The sequence below is a fragment of the Schistocerca serialis genome, chromosome 1 (assembly GCF_023864345.2).
Source record: "Schistocerca serialis cubense isolate TAMUIC-IGC-003099 chromosome 1, iqSchSeri2.2, whole genome shotgun sequence".
NCBI lineage: Eukaryota > Metazoa > Arthropoda > Insecta > Orthoptera > Acrididae > Schistocerca > Schistocerca serialis.
In genome coordinates, this window is record NC_064638.1 from 179,206,650 (window position 1) to 179,227,966 (window position 21,317).

At 42.3% G+C, this 21,317-nt stretch overlaps 1 protein-coding gene across 1 annotated transcript in view; it reads left to right on the plus strand.

Annotated features, from left to right (window-relative positions):
• LOC126458427 (uncharacterized) overlaps positions 1–21,317 on the plus strand; it is a 255,352-nt gene that overhangs the window by 4,153 nt on the left and 229,882 nt on the right. Inside the window, exon 2 of the mRNA XM_050095509.1 lies at positions 16,516–16,701. Coding sequence (XP_049951466.1) covers positions 16,516–16,701 — 186 coding nt within the window. The remainder of the gene's footprint in view (positions 1–16,515; positions 16,702–21,317) is intronic.

Consider the following 21,317-nt stretch of genomic DNA (forward strand, 5'->3'; position numbering starts at 1 on the left):
GTGCGTGCTATTGTTTCCATGGTCTTGGGATTCACGCCGTTGTATTCAGCATTCATCGTAGTTTTCCATAGTGCAATCAGACAGCACCGGGAAAGAGTTTTCGGTTCCTGTGCTGGTATCATTCAGGACATCTTCGTCGGATTTAGAATATTTTCCATACAAATGCATTTGCCTATGAAGATGCTAATTGTGTTATATTGCCGGATTCTGGAATCACCATACTGTCAAGTCTTCATATCTGTGAGGCGCTATAATGGTGATTTTATTGTTATCGTCGAAGCAGACGTTTTCTTTCCTTGGTCAATAAACTTTTGTAAACTTTGATCACTGTTTTGTGTGTCCCGATGTGAGCGACACAGCACTCTGCAATTCAAGTCCCAGGCAGAACAGCGGTACGACTCAATCCCTTGCGTCCTTGAGCTCGAGTATTTATATCCTTATTGTTGTGGTTAGCAACAGAGCCAACACCGTGTTACTAGAGGAGGCCGAAAGGCACGTGTTTTAGCTCACGCAGGCTGGCGTGAGGTCTGGAACAGGACAACGAAATTAGAATTTAGAAAAACGGACGTAGCTGGTGGAATACTTAACTTTAATCCATTAATGATGAACGTCGGTTTTGACGGTACATGATTCACAATATCAATAGTAACTGATAATGGTGCCTTGCTAGGTCGTAGGAAATGACGTAGCTGAAGGCTATGCTGAAGTATCGTCTCGGCAAATGAGAACGTAAGTAGGCAGTGAACAATCGCTAGCAAAGTCGGCTGTACAACTGGGTCGAGTGCTAGGAAGTCTCTCTAGACCTGCCGTGTGGCGGCGCTCGGTCTGCAATCACTGATAGTGGCGACACGCGGGTCCGACGTATACTAACGGACCGCGGCAGATTTAAAGGCTACCACCTAGCAAGTGTGGTGTCTGGCGGTGACACGACACTTATAACAACACTTCTGACATAGTGCTCCTGGGGGGGGGGGGGGGGGGGGGGGGGAGGGGGGGACAATTGTGTTTGCCACATGACTTGTCCTGTCCGCTTTTCCCAGGTCATTCTGCGCCGAGCACGGGTTGCTAGGTCCGGTTAAATTTGCAGCGTGCGAATTTATCGGTAGCATGTAAGTGCTCCGAGTTACAAAATATTGGTTGTCTCTGCCCGTTACGTCGTTAGCGGTACTATACCCCTTGGCCCTAACCGGTGTAGCAACATCGTCTGGCCGGAATGTTTAGACGAAATGTCAGCAATACCGTCCAGTGGCTTACTTGATTAGCACATCGCCCGAGATCGGCTCTACTTCTTTCCCGTGGCGAGAATTACACTTTAAAAACACAATTTCTGCGCCAAGCGTTTTTGGGATGCGGCAGTTCGTAACAAAGAGGATAAATTAGAAATAAACGACTACAGGGGAATTTCCTTGCTTTGTTAGCTATGAAATTCATTCTAAAGTCATAGTTGTAGGCTTTAGAAACATGTTAAGCATTTAATTAGAGAATGTCGGGTAGGATTTCGAAAAATAAGATCATGTCCGGAAGACATCCTAAACCTAAAAACCATCCTTCAAATGCTGAAAAAGCAAACAAACATTAATCATATTTGATGATTTCATAACTACATCTGACACAGTAGAAAGACAAGAAGACTCAGAGGTAAAAAAAAAAGGATAAAAAGAAGCGAACTGGTGATTGAAACTCTGACCAACACAACATCGAAAATTAAATTTATGGGAGAACTTTCTGAGACTGTTGAGATGTTGTAACTGAATGTACTATAAAATTTAGCCAAAACATCCAGAGTAACAGAAAACTTGTTTACTGCTGTAGTTCATTGAAATACTGGTAGCTAGCATCACTAACTAAATGCATGCTTGACTGGGCGACACTAGAACAGAAATGTGGCAAAACAATAAGAAATAACCAATAACATTTATTAACATATATGATTCAATATGGTACGTAACTTTCGTGAGAGTTTGATGCATGGCACTTTATCTCCTACGCCTAGGCCCGTTTCACGCTGGGACACTGGTGACGGTCGCCAGTGACGGTCACCGGTAATTGTGGTGAACACTCCTGGATGACCGGTGTCCGACACCGCAGGTATTGCCAACTGATTACTTAGTGAAATCGACTCGAGAGAGAAGTAACTTTTCTTAGTACTTCTAAGCAAGAGGAGGAGGAGGAGGAGGAGGAGAATGAAGGCAAAATGTTCATTACACTCACATTCACTGCTACTAGATCTCCTCGAGAAAATATTGTTTTATATTCTTTATGTCGATCTGAGACAAGACGAGAAGAAGTTTTTCAATATCATCGAATATCGAAAACTTCAGTTGATGAACTGCTGAGAGAAGTGAAAGAAGAAATCACAGGAATGGACAATAATATTTTAATTGTATTTTTCGGACGACGATAAGATGCACACTTAATTTTGTTACGAACACTTCGAAATATAAGTTGTTTTTTTTTATTATTTCTTCTTCATTCGCCCAGTAGGGGTGAGTTCATGGTTTCCACGTTCATCTATTTTGTATCTTCTTATCGCATTAAGAAAATGGCTCTGAGCACTATGGGACTTAACATCTATGGTCATCAGTCCCCTAGAACTTAGAACTACTTAAACCTAACTAACCTAAGGACATCACACAACACCCAGCCATCACGAGGCAGAGAAAATCCCTGACCCCGCCGGGGTCAGGTCCGAAAAATAAGGTATTAAATCTGAAAGAAGAACATACAACTTACCAATTTTGTTTTTTCATCCACGCTCTTCTCATTGAAATCAGGCACTAAGTTCGTTATAATTTCTTGCGACGCATTCGTTTTCACCAGTTTGTAGCTATAAGCATCGCTTTTGACATCTCAAATAGCAGGGCGACTTTCTACTTCACTTATAAAGTCTTCCGTATTAATTTTTCGCGTCACTGTCTCAAAAATGACTGTCATCTGTTGGCAAATCTGCAATGCTGTGTCTGTGATCTGTGTCCCAGTACGAACACTCCAATTCAAACTAATGCATGTCCGGCGGTGACTGCAATGAACACAGTGACCCTGTCCGTCACATGTGACGAGGGTGAGTCAGTTCTGGGTCACAATGGTTCGGTAAGGCATTGAAGTGTCCGGTGTGAACGCTCCAGTTCAAAAGAATGCACTCTGTCGGTGACAGTCGCAAGTGACCGTCACCAGTGTCCCAGTGTGAAACAGTCCCTAACAGAACGAAATCTAAATAACTTGGATGTCTCCTAGGAAGTCTATGATGTTGTCACTATGGATGCCAGTAATTATACAGACACTCGTTTTACTGTCGTTTCGTTCCATAAACAGTGACTGGGTTCGATTCCCGGCGGGGTCAGGGATTTTCTCTGCCTCGTGATGACTGGGTGTTGTGTGCTGTTCTTCGGTTAGTTGTTTAAGTAGTTCTAAGTTCTAGGGGACTGATGACCATAGATGTTAAGTCCCATAGTGCTCAGAGCCATTTGAGCCATCAATGGTCTCCTTGTTCACATCACTCACTGCCGTCGATGGTCTACCGCATCATGGATTGTCCAGTAGAAAGAAATCACCTTCTTTAAACCTCTGCAACCACCGCTGGATAATGCTGCGATCTACTCCGTCCTCCCCATCAACGGGGAGCAACTTCTTGTGAATCTATGTGGCAGAGTCATGGCCGATTTTGAAGAGGAGCTCCATCACCGACCGTTGTCGCTACCTGACGTCTACTTCACGGTCCATTATGGCTCACCTGTAAATAAATGAAAATACTTTTATATACCAACTTATAGCTGGATGTTCCAAGTATGTTCACAAAATATTTCATTGTCCTCCTGCAAAAAATAAAAACAAATAGAGACGACTGTGCAAAACTTTTTGAACGCCCATTGTACCATCACGTGATGTAACAAGGACCACCCCTTCTAAAGAAGATATTTTTAGAAATATCGAAACCTAGGTCAAGGGATAATACAGTTTTGTCTTGCAACTGATTGGCTGATTTTCTTCAATCTCCTCAGATTTACGCAGTTGCTGTTTCGCAGCCATGTTTAAGATTTTGACTATTCAATGTTTTAGATCCATGTGTCAGGCGAGAAAGATAGCGTATTTGAAGAAGTGTTGCATAGTTCGTGAACGTAGACCACCTGACCACTGTTTGTCGCCAGCCCCAGACAGCAATTTATAAAGCGCTTGAGCGCTTGCTCTTGTTTACAGGCCGGATAAAATTAATAGTCCACTGGGATTTAAATAAATTTCCCGCTATCTCCACCATGTAAATTTGCAGCGGGGTCATTGATTGATTGTGAGACTGGAGGAGGTGGACAGGACTTACACCAATCAAGAAAAACAGCAAACAGGCTGAACATTAAAAATGAGATAGATTCTGATAACAGGTGAGATCAAGGTTAATTGACATTATATCAAATAAAGAAACACAGTGACAATAGTTACCTGAACCAGACATTAATAGTATCAAAATACGTGGAGAGTAATGAAATTCTGGAATACATTAGTCTAGTACTATATTGCAATGATTAACATTGTATGATCACAGGTTAATGAAAGCGCGGGATAATCCATTGCAAATGTGAAATGCTGGTACATTAAGAACCGGTGTAACTGCTAGAATGTTGAATAAAAGCATGCAAAGGAGCATACATTGTGTTGTACAGATGCCAGATGTTAGCCTGTGGTATCCGAAAATTTCCGCTTTCTCCAGGTCTATTCCACGTATACAACCTTGTTTAATGATTTTAAAACTAACTTTTAGCTATGTGCTTTCTAAAAAATTCGACCAAGCGTCATCTTTCATGCCTTTCCCCTAAGCTAAATCCTACTATTTTTCCTTCTCTTTCTTTTCTCTTATTGTCGTATCCCAGGACACAGAAGAAATAAAATTTTTGCCTCTTTAAACTACCTCAATATCTTTTTATCTAATCATGTTCTTTCAATCTGTTCATCATCCTTAAACGATCGTGTAGTCCACTCTCCGAAACTTTCGTGGTGTCGCTCGGAACCACACCCACGTTGATCGCCGACGTGGGGCGCGCGACGCAAATTATGCGACGTTCTTCTCGGATATGTTGGGTGATGGTCCCGGATCAAGTCTCTGCAGTGCTACACTTGAAAAAATTAGTATCAATAAGGGTCGCTAGCCTCACTATGACACGCGAAATAGGGTTAAAGTCACACTACTCCGATGTAATTAATTAAAGCCGCGTAGCAATCCAACTACTTTCAGAAGTATTCCAAAATCCGACTTCGAGACACATCGCGAACTGTTCATACACCGCCTTCAGCTGGCTCCTAGCAATGTCAGTAATATCCGCACCAACAACAGACGAATACAGCTCAACTTCAATGAGGGAACAGAAACACCACACTCAAATTTCCAAGGAAATAAATTACTTTAATGGCGTCGAGCACGCCAAGTGCACTTCCTTCTCTAAAGCTCCACTTTTCGGCTAGCTACTTGGGTGAAAAACCTATCTTAAAGTGTCTCTTCTTGTTCAACACTTGCATGGTCATTCTAGGGGATCTCCTTGAAAAACTAGAAAAGGACTAAAGACAATTGTAGGGCGGCGCACGGCAATGCCCTTCCAATTCTCGTAGTCTTTCCAGATTTGGAAAATAATTTTGTTGGTGCCGAAGGATCGCTGACTCACTAATTGAGATAAACACTGTAAAGCAGCTGCTACAGTGCTGCCCTTAGCTTCGGAGTACACGAAGCGCTCTCCGAAATCGTATAACACTCAAGCCTTTTGGCAACTCAGATTTAGGAGCGGAATGAAGACTCTTTTGATTGGCCACTTACCCTCCCCGCAATCATTCCACTCCAAAGTACTGTTCTTGCGAGTCCATATAGAAAATTTATTTCCAGACGCGGCCGGGAAATGATATATTGTAGTCTTCGTAGTTACTAGATACATACGCTTGTAGTATTGTGGGGGGTGTTCGTTCCATATCTATCTTTGGTACGATAATTCTAAAAAAATGGTTCAAATGGCTCTGCGCACTGTGGGACTTAACATCTGAGGTCATCAGTCCCTTAGACTTAGAACTACTTAATCCTAACTAACCTAAGGACATCACACACATCCATGCTCGAGGCAGGATCCAGACCTGCGACCGTAGCAGCAACGCGGTTCCGGACTGAAGCGCCTAGAACCGCTCAGCCACAACGGCCGGCGTACGATAATGCTTTTACTATGTTAGTTATAACAGTTCACCCCGCCCTTATATACTTCTTGTTATGACAGTTCACTAAAACCCACTATATTTAACCTCAACCTATCGAATTCTCTTTTTTAAATATCTAACCTACCTACCCTGTTAAGGGATCCAACATCCTATTCTGAGAATCGTAGAGCACCAGTTTTGTTTTTCCTGTTGGACAACATCCACGTAGCCCCACGCGGAGATTTGAATAGAGGACGGTTGTTATCATCATTAAACCATACAGCAGTGGTGCATGCCCTCGGAAAATATAACGGCTGTAGTTCTCCCTTGGTTCAGGCGCTCGCAATACTAGCACATCTTTGTCATGTTGGCTTATGCTGCAAGGCCAATTCAGTACCATGAAGTATGCTTCTCCCCTTCTGACTTCTTTACAGATATCCATTCGCTGTGGTTGCACCTGCAACACAGCTGCTTGTATCGAGAAACACAAGCCACTCCATCGTGGCAACGTCCAACGAACAGAACATAATGAAATATTTTAAAAAAGTATTTGTATCACTATATTTAATCCTACATAACACTGATTTGTTGGCAATATTCAGCACTTTATTCTGGTTGAAGTTACTGCAATGGAAATGCTATCTATGACAGTACCACTAAAGCAGAGTTACTAAATACAGCCTTCAGAAATTCCTTCACCAAAGTAGAAGAAGTAAATATTACAGAATTCGAATCAAGAACAGCTGCCAACATGAGTAACTTAGGAGTAGATATTCACTGAGTAGTGTACAAGAAACTCTCGGTCCAGACCGTATACCAATTAGGTTTCTTTGAGAGTACGCTAATGCAATAGCTCCATATTTAACAGTCACATACAACCGCTTGCTCTACGAAAGATCAGTACCTAAAGATTGGAAAGTTTCTCAGGTCACTCCAACAATCGAGAAAGATAATTGGAGTAATCCATTAAATTACAGACCCATATCATTAATGCCGATACGAAACAGGATTTTGGAACATATATTGCGTTCGAACATTATGCATTACCTGGAAGAGAATGGTCTATTGGCACGTAATCAAAATGGATTTAGGAAACATCGTTCTTGTGAAACACAAGTAGCTCTTTACTCACACGAAGTGTTGAATGCGATCGACAAGGGATTTAAAATTTATTCCGTATTTCTAGACTTCCAGAAAGCTTTTGACACTGTGCATCACAAGCGGCTTCTAATCAAATTGCGTGATTATGGAATAACGTCTCAGTTATGGCACTAGATTTGTGATTTCCCGTCACAGAGGCCACAGTTCCTAGTAATTGGTGGAGTCATTGAGTAAAACAGAAGTGATGTCTGGGGTTCCTCTGCTGTTCCTTATCTATGTAAAAGGTTTAAGAGACAATCTGAGCAGTCGTCTTAGGTTGTTTGCACAAGATGCTATCCTTTATCGTCTAGTAAACTCATCAGAAGATCAAAACAAATTGCAAAGATTTAGAAAAGATATTTAAATGGTTCGAAAATTGGCAATTGACCATAAATAAACAAAAGTGAGGTCATTCACATGAGTGCTAAAAGGAATCCGTTAAACTTCGGTTGCATTATAAACCAATGAAATCCGAAGGCCGTAAATTCAGCTAAAAGCTAGGAATTACAATTACGAACAACTTAAACTGGAAAGAACACAAAGAAAATGTTTGGCGGAAGGCGAACGAAAGACTGTGTTTTATTGGCAGAACATTTAGAAAATGCAACAGATCTACTAAAGAGACTGCCTACACTAAGCTTGTCCGTCCTCTTTTGGAGTACTGCTGCGCGGTCTGGTATCCTTACCAGACAGAATTAATAGAGTAGATCGAGAAAGTTCAAAGACGGGACAGCACGTTTCTTAGTGTCGCGAGATACGGGAGAGAGTGTCGCGGACATGATACAGGAGTTCGGCCGGACCTCAATTCAATCACCAACTTTCACCTCCGAATGCGAAAATATTTTATTGATGCCGAGAGAGGGGAGGCGATCATCCCAATAAAATAAGGGAAATCAGAGCTCGCAAGGAAAGATATAGGTGTCCGTTTTTCCGTCGCGCTGTTCGAGAGCGGAATAGTAGAGAATTGTGAAGATGGTTCGATGAACCCTCGGCCAGGTACTTAAGTGTGATTTGCAGAGTATCCGTGTAGATGTACATGTAATGTAGATGTACTGTAGGCGGAAAAGCACGTATTTAGTTGGTAGTGACAACGAACTTTCGCTAAAGATTAACTACCTTTTCCTAATCAAGGGAAGTACATAACAAAAAAGCCGTTTGATCGACTCGGTCACATCACATGTTTTCTTATCATACGCTGTGAATATTCAAAATGTGTGATGCTGTTGCTTTCTTGACTCTATACGTAAACAAATAAAACATGACGCATTTCTGATTTATTGAAAGACGATTGTAAGCGATAGAAAATAATTGGTGCCACGAAGACAATTCTTTAATTCAATTACTACAAGTTACTCAGTAAGCTGAAGTGGTTGACATAGCATAAAACTCCCAAAATAACGATAATGAAGCTGTCCCGAATGTTTAAAAAATAATAAAGAGATTTCCGTTAGAGCCTCTGCAACTTTCATCCTACGAAACGAAAACACACTCTACAGTTTCACTAGTAGGCTTCTACACTAACTGTTTCCGCAAACAATCCCGCTCTTCATTTCGAAGGAAACTGTTCAACTACAACTTAAATTAAAGAAGAATTTCCTGTCACTATTAGCGGCACACCAAACAGCTTCCTACCTTCAGCTCTCGTATAAGAAATGATACGCGAATGTACATACAGGGTGACAATTATTGAAATAAAATCGTCATAACATCTGAACGGTTAGCGTTAGGACGTTCAAACTGCACGGTTAGCAGTGGGCCATGACGAGAACCAGAACGCGCTGTACGATTTGCTTTAGTGACTAAACCCACTTTCATTTGGATTGGTTCGTCAATAAGCAAAAATGGCGCATTTGGGTACTGAGAATTCGCATTTCACGATCGAGAAGTCTCTTCATCCACAACGGGTGCCTGTGTGGTGTGCAGTGTGCAGTCACGGAATAATCGGTGCGATATTCCTTGATGGCATGTTGCGTACCGACCAGTATGTGGAGGTTGTGGAAGATGATTTCATCGCCAGTATCTAAAGTGATCCTGATTCCGACAAGATGTGGTTCATCCAAGTCGTAGCTCGACCCCACGGAAGCCGGACGGTTTGCTGTCCTGGAGTAGCATTTAGGAGACCGCATTCTGGCTCTGTGGTACCCAGAGGCCACTGGCGTCGGCCTCGATTGGCCGCCATTTCTCCAGTTCTGAGCACATGAGCCCTTTTTGTGGGGCTATATTATAGACAAGGTGTACAGCAATAAACCCAAAACCACTGCTGAGATGAAAAGAGCCATCGATGTTCCGGCGCTTCAGGAGATCACAAGTATTTCGTTATTAGTCTGCGCTACATCATCGCCAATGATCGAATATTTCATAACCGGAATCAAAATATCTGTAGTGACGTTTACATGTTGAATAAAGTGTGTGCAACCCGTAGTTTGTAACTAATTTACGTTCTTTTCGTTTAGTTTAATAATTGTCACCCTGTATAAATGTTGGGCAGAATGTTGGACCTTGATACACTTTTCGCACTGCCGCCACTAGCCAGTCACCTAACAGATACTTAATATAATCTTATATTCCATTTTAAACGACGGTATTCTCTTTCTAAGTGCTGCAGTCTTTTTCTGAAATTGCAAAAAATTACGCCAACAAATTAAGGTTCCTTCAAAATTGAAAACACGTTCCAAGAAACAACATGGTCATGTATCTAGGAACAAATATTTTAATGGGATTTAAAATAGTTATACTCGAAATAATTTTGTTAGTACTGTATTTAGATGTATATATGTTAGATTACTACTCAACTACAGACCAATCAATACCTAATAAGTGAAATCAGATTAAGCATAAATATTATCAAAAACCATTTACAAGTTAAATACATTCTTAAATAGGATGTGCAAGTAACTAACTCAAATTTGAATTTTCGAAATAGGTAGAACTATTACGGCATTAAAGAAACTCAGTACTTTTGCAAGTATCACACGTTCTGTGGTAAAACACCTTCTGCTGTTTCAAGGTGGAAGATGGTGCACAGACGATGAAGTATAGCTTAACTACCCATATGTTATACAAAAAGTTCTAAAAATATATAGGATTTTACTCACCATTAAATTCTGCTTCCAAAGAATTAGTAGCATATTTCAGACAGCTCTAATATATTGCACAGCACTTTAATGTAGACCCGAAATATTTACAAATGCTGTACAAAATACAACTTTACGTCTAACAACAATAGAAACTGTAGAAAATTTCGGAATCTGCTTTTAGCTGTCTGGTGAGCATTCTTCGACGTGATTCTAAAATCTGTCACTAGAATGAAGTACCGCCAGAAAAACAGCATGTGTTCTTGGGTACACAGTCCTCTAAGTTAATACTCTTCCCATCGTATGGTACCATAAACAGCATAATCAAGCAAACGTGAAAACAGATCACACCATTTAACAATTTCTTCCAGAGTGGTCACATACTTCAACTCTTCTTACAGTATTCCCTGTAATCTATTCTGCTCTGTGCACGACAGTTTTCTTGCTCTTGTTGGTTTTTCTCGTGTTTCATCAGTTGCTCCTCTATAGTTCGAAAATTATGCGTATGCACTACATTATGGCGTCAAAACTTCAGTATTTCGGTGACTGTCCGTAGGGAAAGTTGGCAACGAAAACCAAGGGGTCTGGGAGGGCCCCTACCACATACTTCACGAACAAGTTTCGAGCCGTTGCAGATGGGGTAGCTCATTTGGAAAATTTGTGAACTGGACAGGATTTCCTAAGAAATTTTTCAAACACAAAAGCAATTCGCAGGAAACATTATCATCAAATCGCATCACCATTTCAAACAATATTCCAAGCTACAAACACAATCGTATTTCGGTATCTGTGATCCGTCCCATCCAGCCTATTCCTAAGGCTAAATGCCCTACCACCAAACCTTGATTTACTGTCGCTGTCTGTATCTCTGATATGCCATTCCCCCCTGACAACTCCCTACATCCTGCATCCACTACGGAACACAACAACCACTTTGTCACCACATTCCTAGAAGTTATCCATAACTTTGGCCGTGCGCACATACTCCATCAAAGCTAGCTGGCTGCCAATTTCATCTTGCATCTCAATTTCCTAAAACGTTCCTACTTCGTCTTCACCTACCTATGTACTGTCACAAAGCCCCTTTTTGCTCCTGCGTACCGCATCCCAGACAACTCTAGCCAGTCACCTCCAACCATGACAGGCTTATCTTGTAACCCATCCTTCACATCTAGAGTGATAAATACTTCCTTCTCCAAAGTAGACCCTCACCCATCTCCTTATTAATATTAGTGCCAAGTTCCTCCTCGCAGCTGTTCCCATACTCCTGCTTTATCTGGAGCTGATCATCAGTCCTTCAGAGTCTATCATAAGACAGTCATCAGCACCGCATATTCTTCGTCAACAGCACAACAATGGCACATCAGTCATTAGCGACGTCGTCACCACTGCACAAAAACCATCAGTTTTTGATTTCAGCATCTGTTTTTGCCAGTTTTGAACGTATAATTGTAAATCTGTACTGCTGACGCGCTGGGACATTGCCTCTACCAGCTCAGCCCCATTGAAAGAATGAAATAATAATAAAAGAGAGACGTTGTCAAATGGTGTATGTCGTACGGTTTTATTTGGAATACTCAGCTATTCCCTGTGTGGTGGTTAGTTTATAATCGTCATGGTTATATACTTTTAGTGCTTCTTTCAGAATACGTTTTGATTTCCGACGCGGTGGCTAGGCTGGTAGCACAGCAACAATGGAACTCCACATTCCGATCCTTGCCATTTTCTATGAAATTATGTTTCATTACGCCGTTGCATATCGCAGAAAGATTTCTATTACGAATCTGGTTTATTTTCGTTATGTTCATACAGGTGGCGCCAGGATGACGTTTGTCGAAGTCAGTTCTTTCATCGGTCCCTTGTGTTATCAGTCAACGTCACCATTTACAAATTGTCATCCCGTATTTCGCATACTTTGCTAGAAACTCATTTCTGGCATATGTTATGGCACTTTTTGTGATCTGAAGTATTAGTTAAACTTACTGCATAGCGTTTCGCGTCATATACAGAGTGTTTCCATAAGAGCATGCAAAAACTTAATAGGACACAGAGGACACAACAATGGCAATTTCAAGCAGGGAACCTATGGTCGGGCCAGCTTAAGCAAATAATAGGGATAAAATCACATTACTGTGTTTTTATTTACATTAGACACAGTTAACTGCAAATACCATCATTGACACAATGAACGTACCATTTGTACGGTACCTTACGAAATATGCTGAAACTGACAACCATCGACCTCAGTGCAAGCATGGCATCTGCGAACAAAATTCTCACGCACTCTAACAAATATCCATGGTGTGTTTCGAATCACGTCACAGACAGATACAATTATGGCAACCAATTCTTTCCGATGAACCAGTCTTCACATCTGTCGATCTAGAGAAATAAACACTCGTTGCGACAGACGATGCCTATTAGGAAATGGTTCCCTGTACAGCCTTTCAGCAGCGAGAGTATTGCAACGTACTTCCCCATACAGAAGGCGCATGTCAGTGAGTTCTGCGAAACTGCACCGGTACTACTCCATCGTGTTGTACTGTGTACTTTCAACATAGCAGGAGGGACAGCAATCGTGATAATCTAATATATAAGAAACTCTCAGCTTCGATTGCGGTAATGAAACCAACCTTTACCTAGGTTTCAGCCCAAATAATTGAGCCTTCTTCAGAAGTTACACCTGAATCTATAATTTGTCTGAGTGGGCATGGCCTAGAAATAAAACTAAAACAGGCGTAGTCACATTTGACTTAATACTTATATACCGCATTTTTAAAATGTGACTACGCCTATTCAAGTTGTTTTAGTTTTATTTCCAGAGCATGCACTCTTAGACAAATTATAGTTTCAGGTACATCTTCTGAACAAGGCTCAATTATTTGGGCTGAAACCTAGGTAAAGGTTGGTTTCATTACCACAATTGAGGCTGATAGTTCCTTATATATTATATTGTATTGTACTGTACGTCTCTGAGTAGGACTGAGTAACAATTGGGTCTGTCGTTTTGACTCATAGCACGTTCTATCATGAGACAATGTAAACACGATACAAGAGTGTCACCTTATGGACATGTAAAGTAAACAAAACCTGTAAAAAATGGTTCAAATGGCTCTAAGCACTATGGGACTTAACATCTGAGGTCATCAGTCTCCTAGACTTAGAACTACTAAAACCTATCTAACCTAAGGACATCACACATAGTCATTCCCGAGGCAGGATTCGAACCTGCGACCGTACCAGCAGCGCGGTTCCGGACTAAAGCCTCTAGAACCGCTCGGCCACAGCGGCCGGCAAAACCTGCGTCATGACTTCCTTGTAATCAGGCTCGTCCTCCTCCTTTCCTTGCAGGAAATAGAGACGTAAAAAAAAGCACATTCCGTGTAAACTTTTACGCATGTTAGTTGTAAATAAGCTAGAAAACAGTAATGCTAAACAAATAGGTAAACAAGACTTCCGCATGTCCTTAAGTTGGCTTCTCCGACTCCAGGTTCCCTACATTAAATTGTTCAGTGGAGCATTCTCTATGTCCTGTTACATTTTTGCACGTTCTTACGGCAACATCCTGTATATACTGATGAGCGAAAACATTGTGACAACTGCACGCCGTTGACTGAATGCCGTTTGTTGGCGTTTCGGGCACGTGACAAGGTAAGGAAAGTGTACAAGCGGAGCAGAGACGAATGGAGAATCATTCTAGCGACGATATGACCTGCAAATGAGGAATCCATTGATATAAGAAACACTGACTAAGTACATACCGTTACGGTCTATCATCTGGGAACTAGCATCTCGCAAGCGGCGACACTAGGATCTCCTCGTCCTATTGTCTTCACCATCTGTGTAAAATGGTTGAAGGACGGTGAACTTACGAGCAGGCGAGAGGGTGTTAGACGTCCACGCCTCATTGCATAACGTGGAAGCCAGATGGCTTACGATTGTAGTGGGCACGGCATCATCAAGATTTGACGGTGGATTGCCGGGAACGTGTCGCGTGGTCGGATGAATCAAGTCGTTTGCTACATCAGGTCGATGGCCGTGTCTGGAAGCGCTCTCAGCCAGCCGAACGGCTACTCTAAACCACAACGTGCAGTCGGAGTCTGGTGACAGTATTTGCTATGGGGCCTTCCACGGGACCTACGGTCGTACGTGAAGGCCCCACGGCTGCTGTGGACTACGTGAACGCAGTTACGAACCACGTGCATCTGTCCACGCTTTACATATTCCACAAGGGCGAAGGAGTGTACCAGCAGGATAAGTGTCCGTCAGTAGGGCAGAAACTTTCTACAGTGGTTTGAGGAGGATGAAAGTAATAGCGCGTTCATGTTCTGGCTATCAGATTCGCCTCGGATACCAGCATGTGCCATCTCCACGCCTACGAACCACCGGTCGCTAATTTACGGAATCTCGTGACCTGTGCTTAAACATATGGTATCACGTATCACGTACGTACGGAAAGCTACGAAAGATTTGTCTAACCAAAGCCACACAGAATCGCTACCATATTACTTATAAAGCGCACCAACACGCTTTTAAAAAGGTGGTCTTAATGTTTTGCATCAGTGTATGTATGTATGTATGTATGTATGACTACAGCTTTTGATCTTTTGATTGCTTTTGGACTTGTGTTGGACTTTTTGACTCTCTGGTATTATACGAGGGTCGTTCGGAAAGTAATGCCTCCTATTCTTTTGTGGCGACTTTCGATGTCCGCGACAGACGTCGTTCGTGTAGTGCTAATGCCTGAACCTTCTTGTTTCATTTGCAGGTGGTTCCGTTGTTCTGCGGTAGTTAGCGCCAGGAGTGTTCTAAACTGGAGTCTCACAAGGACGCGCGTATAAAACAGTGATGTGTGATTGAATTCCTCGCAGCTGAAGAAATTGCACCCATTCAAATCCACCGACGCTTGCTAAAGGTGTATGGAGACGATACAATAGCCGTTAGCAATGTAAGGTGATGAGTACGGCATTTTCAAGGTGGTGAAAAGGGTGTGCATGGCAAGCCACGCCCCGGTCGACCCTGCACAGATGTCATCCCCCGCAAAAAGAGCGTCTTGATCACCTCATCCGTGCTGAGCTGCGGATAACGACCAGAGAATTTTGTGCAAAGCTGAATGTCGGCTGTAGATAATTGTAAACAATACTATAACATCTTGGATAACGCACAGTCTGTGCGAGATGGATCCCGCGGATGCTTACAGAAGAACAAAAAACACATTGAATGGAAATTTGTCGGGACCCTGCTCGACCAATATAACTGAAGGTGACAATTTTCTGAATAGCATCACCGGACAGTGGACGTGCTGTCGCCACCACAAAACCTGAGTCCAAAAGACAGTCCATGGAATGGTGCCAAGCAAATTCTCCGTGGAAGAAGACATTCAAGACAACCGTCTGCAGGCAAAATGATGTGCACAGTCTTCTGGGATAGCGAGGGTGTGGTTCTTTTGGATGTCCTGGAGCCTGGAGAAACTGTCAATCCAGCACGCTACAAGGCGACACTGACTAACCAGAAAGCCCGAATTTATAGGATGAGGCCAGAGAAGAAGACCAACTTTCACCTGCAACATGATAACGCCGGGCTCCACTCTAGTTTTGCGATCACACATCCCATGGCAAAATTCAGCTTGACTGTCTTACGACATCCACCATACGGTCCCGATTTAGCGCCTTCAGAATTCCATCTCTTTGGGCCTCTGAAAGATGGACTACGTGGCGAAAATTTTCAAGACTGAGATGCTGTTGTCAAGGTGTAAGGAAGTGGTCCGTCTCGATTGGTTCCGATTTTTACAAGCGCTGCATGCAGGCTCTGGTCCATCGTTCGCAAAAGTGCCTAACGAATGGTGGTGACTGTGGAAAAATGACAGTATGTAGCTGAAATATTGCTCTATTTAGCTGTGCTGTTGTAATTTATGTACCTCCTGTAGTCTCCTTGAATAAAAATTTGAGGCGTTATTTACGGAACAAGCCTCGTACATGTACGGATTACTGGTACTGCAGCCCTCGTTGTTCCCTACCGATGATGCGAACTGAACTGACTAGAACGTTTTTCTTTTATTTATGTCATTGTTTTATTGAAATTTCCTGTCATTTTTTATTTACGTTTGGGACATCACAGTTATCTGTTTGTGTGGTTGTTTTAGGACCTGCACCGCACGGGCTGTTCGCTGTTCTGCGGCGCGGAGGCGGAGCAGAACCAGGCGCTGCTGAAGCGGGTGCTGCTGGCCTACGCGCGCTGGAACAAGGCGGTGGGCTACTGCCAGGGCTTCAACATGCTGGCCGCGCTCATACTGCAGGTCATGGACCGCTCCGAGGCTGACTCCGTCAAGGTAGGCAGGCCCGCCGCTCACTGCACTCCGGCACTGTCTGGCACACTCATGTTGCCATCATTATCCAGTCGTCGTTAAGTGGCCTGACTGCGCTGTTACTCAATTCTCGTAAGCATGTTTTAGATAGGAACGAAAACAGGCAAACAAGAATCAGGGAACGAGAATTCTCTTTAGTGTAAACGGTATGCTCGAATGAGCAAATGGGATTGGTAGTTGTCGGTTCGCTCTCTGCTTCGGCGTTAGCAGAAAAGGAAGCTTTCGTCTGCTGTCTAGTCTACTTTTCCTGCTGTCGATATGAATAGTATCAGCGATGGAGTGATTGAAAGGGAATTTTGCGTTCCTGATAGAAGAATATGCGAGGGACGTTGAATCAGCAAAGCAACATCTTTTTTTCTTCTGAAAGCAGGTCGGTTTTATTCAGGATTCCAACACTCTCGTTTGGCTACAAAATCCATTCTTCAACGTAATGTCCGTCGAGTGCAACGGCCTTACACCACCTTACTGGATGGGTCTGTATGCCCGCCTCGTACCACACTACTGGTCGACTTCGTAGCTAACGTCCTGCATCCTTCATCATTGGGTCGAGTCCTTCCTCGGGCATGGGTGTGTGTGCTGTTCTTAACATAAGTTAGTACAAGATAGTGTAAGTCTAGGGACCGATGACCTCAGCAGTTTGATCCCTTAGGAATTCACACACATTTGAACATTCTGGAGTGATGTTCTGAGGTTGCAATACATGGTTCCACTGTGCATCTCTCTTGGTTGTTGAGGCCAGCCTCACTACTCTACGGTACGGGGATGAGATTCTGCGACCAACAGTTGGGCCATATCGCCAACATTTAGAAGGAAATCTCATCTCGGTGGATGGTAAATCATGTGCTCATTGTGCTGTTCTCGTGATCACGTTCCTTCAGAAAGCTATGATCACCACAATGGGGCCTGCCTGTTCCCCTGACATGAATGCAGCCAAACATGTGTGGAACTGAAAGTAGCTGTTTTCGGACAACGATCGCGTACTCTGTGCCACTTAGGCTGACTCGCCATTGAAGAGTTGGACAATTTGCAGCAAGAGTTTGACGAACTTATCGACGGTACTCTACGATGGACTGAAGTCTGCATCCGCTCAAGACCACGGTTAACAACGTACTGACGTTGCTCAGGTGGCAACAGAAAAATGGGAAATAGACTATTTTGTCGTTAAACAAATGTTTCAAAAATGTGTGCGAAATCTTATGGGACGTAACTGCTAAGGTCATCAGTCCCTAAGCTTACACACTACTTAACCTAAATTATCCTAAGGACAAACACACACATCCATGACCGAGGGAGGACTCGTATCTCCGCCGGGACCAGCCACACAGTCCATGACTGCAGCGCGTATGACCACTCGGCTAATCCCACGCGGCAAGAAATGTTTGTATTTTTGATTTGATGATCTGGACACACTGCAAATGAATATTTGCGCATGCGTCACAGCCAATTTTTTGTTTTCTGTGCCACGAATTTTGAAAGAAATAGATGTCGCAAAAATTTTGTTACTGTGTGCATTTCACATTTCATTAATGATATTTTGTTGAGATTAGTTCTTGTAGGCAGTTTAATAAAATCCTCGAAATGCTTCACATAAGTTACTGCAGATATTAATAAATACCTGATATATAGCAACTATTGAAATGAGAAACATTAAGGCAAATGTCTGCGGTTGCTAATAACCATTTATTATCGTTTCATTAATTATTCACAATCTGGTATATATGGAAAAAAGGAGTATTCGACTAGGCAGGAAGTTATTCATTTTCCTTATGCAGTTGCTGAGAAGCACATTTTTTGTTCTTTATTAATTGAAAAGCGGTAAAGAAATTACTACACACTGGCTGCGTTAGAAAAATCGATCTCATTGTCAACTACCCTGTATTTTGCGTAGCTGGCTAATTCGTCATCTGCTGTACCCACACTCTTTTTTAGTGGCAGTGGCTTTCGTACACAAACAAAGGCTTGTGACAAATCATTCCCTAATTCTGTGTGGAGGAATGCAAAAGTAACTTTACTCGTTCGGAACTTTTCAAGACATTTCAAACATCCGAAAGTAGAAGTAGAAAAATTTTTTCACCGTTAACCATTTTGCATTTTTTCTACAACACACGTAATTTCAGTGGTTTAATGTAACGTTTTCTATGGCATTAATCTGCGTTGAAACTATTTCTGAAGGATTCTTGTGTAATCTCACGTTCATTCTCCTACTCCTCCTCCTCCATATGACTCCAATAACGTCTACAAAGAAACTGTGCACTCTCTATGTTAAAAATATTACTCTTGTACTGATAACCTCGGTTCATGGCGCAGACGATTTACAGACACCATTCGTGTAAAACAGCCGACGCTCAGGAAATCGATATTTGATAGTGCTAGCGTAATCAGTTCAGACATAACAGATAAATATGACAGGGGAAAATGGTTTCCGAAAATTGGTTTTCTGCCTGCTGGAAGTTCTGTTGTGTGTAAACGCAGCAAAAGCGTGGGCGATCCTTCCGCGGTGACATTCACAATCATGACTATTTCCTACTTTCGGCGCTTGTTCCCAGAATACGTCGTTATTTTCGAACTATGTTTAGACAGGAATCTAACAGCATGAGTTCATTTATAATCACGACTGTCACCTGCTAGTGGCATTTCTTTCGGAATGTGTCGCATATTTTTTCTACAAAAATTACGTTTAGCGTACGATAAGACAAGTTTATATAATTTCAAGCAGTAAATGTACTTCTAGCACACAATTTTGAATCATTTTCATTAACAATGTTTACCTCCACGTCTTTTAATCCCCATCGGACTTAGTTTTATCTCCGAAATCGAAAGAATATAGTTTCCTCGTTACGTCCTTAGCAACAGCAAAACAGTTGCTATTTCGACATCTTAACTTCCATGATCGCTTGCGACAGACGCCAGCTACGTACATTCAAAGGTAGGTGCTTCGGCATGCCGCGGTAAATTTTTAAATTGTGCCGAAGTGTTTTTTGAAATGTTTCTTAATTAATTCGCACACATTTTAGGGGAGTTCTTCCATATTTCATTGTCTACCATCACGCAATGTTCTCGTTAACACTCAGTTAACTAATATCGGCCGTAATCAGTTCGACTCTCTCTGAAAGAAGAATCGTGGGCCTAGCTAGAGGTCAAATTAAGCGTGTCCCTTCTCGGCAGAATTTATTTTGGAGGCGCGTTAGCAATGACGATGTTCCGTTATAGGCTAAATTCACAAGAAGACGGCATGGCAATCTGTTTTCTGTAATTTTTTAATAATCATTGTTCGTGATGTCCAGAACTCAAATATCAGTCAGCCAAAGCATAAGCAATTCGATGCACCACAAAATCGACTCTGAAATTTAGGATGGTCTTTAATTCAGTAATTTATGGACTGTTTTGTTGATGGGCCACGTGAGTCTGTGGTAGAATGCTTACAATATGGGTGGATGAGGTTCAATTACCAACTGAGGGCAATTTTTTAACAATGGTGCGTCTCCTAAGAGCATTTCCATTAATTGAGAAATACCTAAAGATGGGGAAAAAAAGCATCGGTAGTGCTGGAGAGTGGTAATCGAAGATTCCAGTCATGATTTTCTCGTCTTTTCCCTTCACACGTAATACTTACGTTCATTTACATATGAAATTCATCAAACATTCGCTAATTAACAAGTACGTTTTTGTGGTCTCTCTCTCTCACTCTCACTCTCTCTCTCTCTCTCTCTCTCTCTCTCTCTCTCTCTCTCTCTCTCTCACACACACACACACACACACACATACACACACACACACACACACACACACACTCGAAAGAAACACACATACAGAGAGAGAGAGACAGTTAAAGAGAACAGAAATGAACAGACGTTAGTTTTCAGTGTGTACTCCGTTAGGTTGGCAACATGTACATAAACAAACCAAATAGGAACAGACATAAAGTGAACACAAAGTAATTAAGACTCTCAACCACAGTTTTCTATAAAATAGCTGCAGTTAGTGACAGAAGAATAATGATGCTCCACAGCAGTTAGTGCAAAGAACATGAAAAGTATGAAGAAAAAACTTCGTAATGTGAAAATGTGTTTATCTTTCATGAACGAAGTTATAGCGCGATCTCCAGTATGACCAGATGAGAGTAAATGATGTCAGTCAGAAACTCGAATAACTGCAAGTAATTATCTACACTCATGCTCATAAATTAAGGATAATGCTGATACATGGTGAAACAACGCTCTGGTGGGCCGTTTGCGGGTATAAATCACCTCGGGGTATGACCATGCGGTGCATTTGACCTGCGGTCGTCCAACGGTGGCGCTGGCAGCAGTCCACATACGCAGAGGTGTGTTGGTGCATGTCAGAGTTCGGTGCAGCGAGTAAGTGTGCAGACGTTTTCAGACGTTCTGATGGTGACTGTATGTTTAAAATGGCTCAAAGAACACATATTGATGACGTTATGAGGGGCAGAATATTAGGGCGATTGGACACTGGCCAAACACAGCAGGTCGTAGCACGGCCCTCCGTGTGTCACAAAGTGTGATGTGAAGATTATGGAACGATTCCAGCACATAGGAAACGTGTCCAGGTACTACAGTACG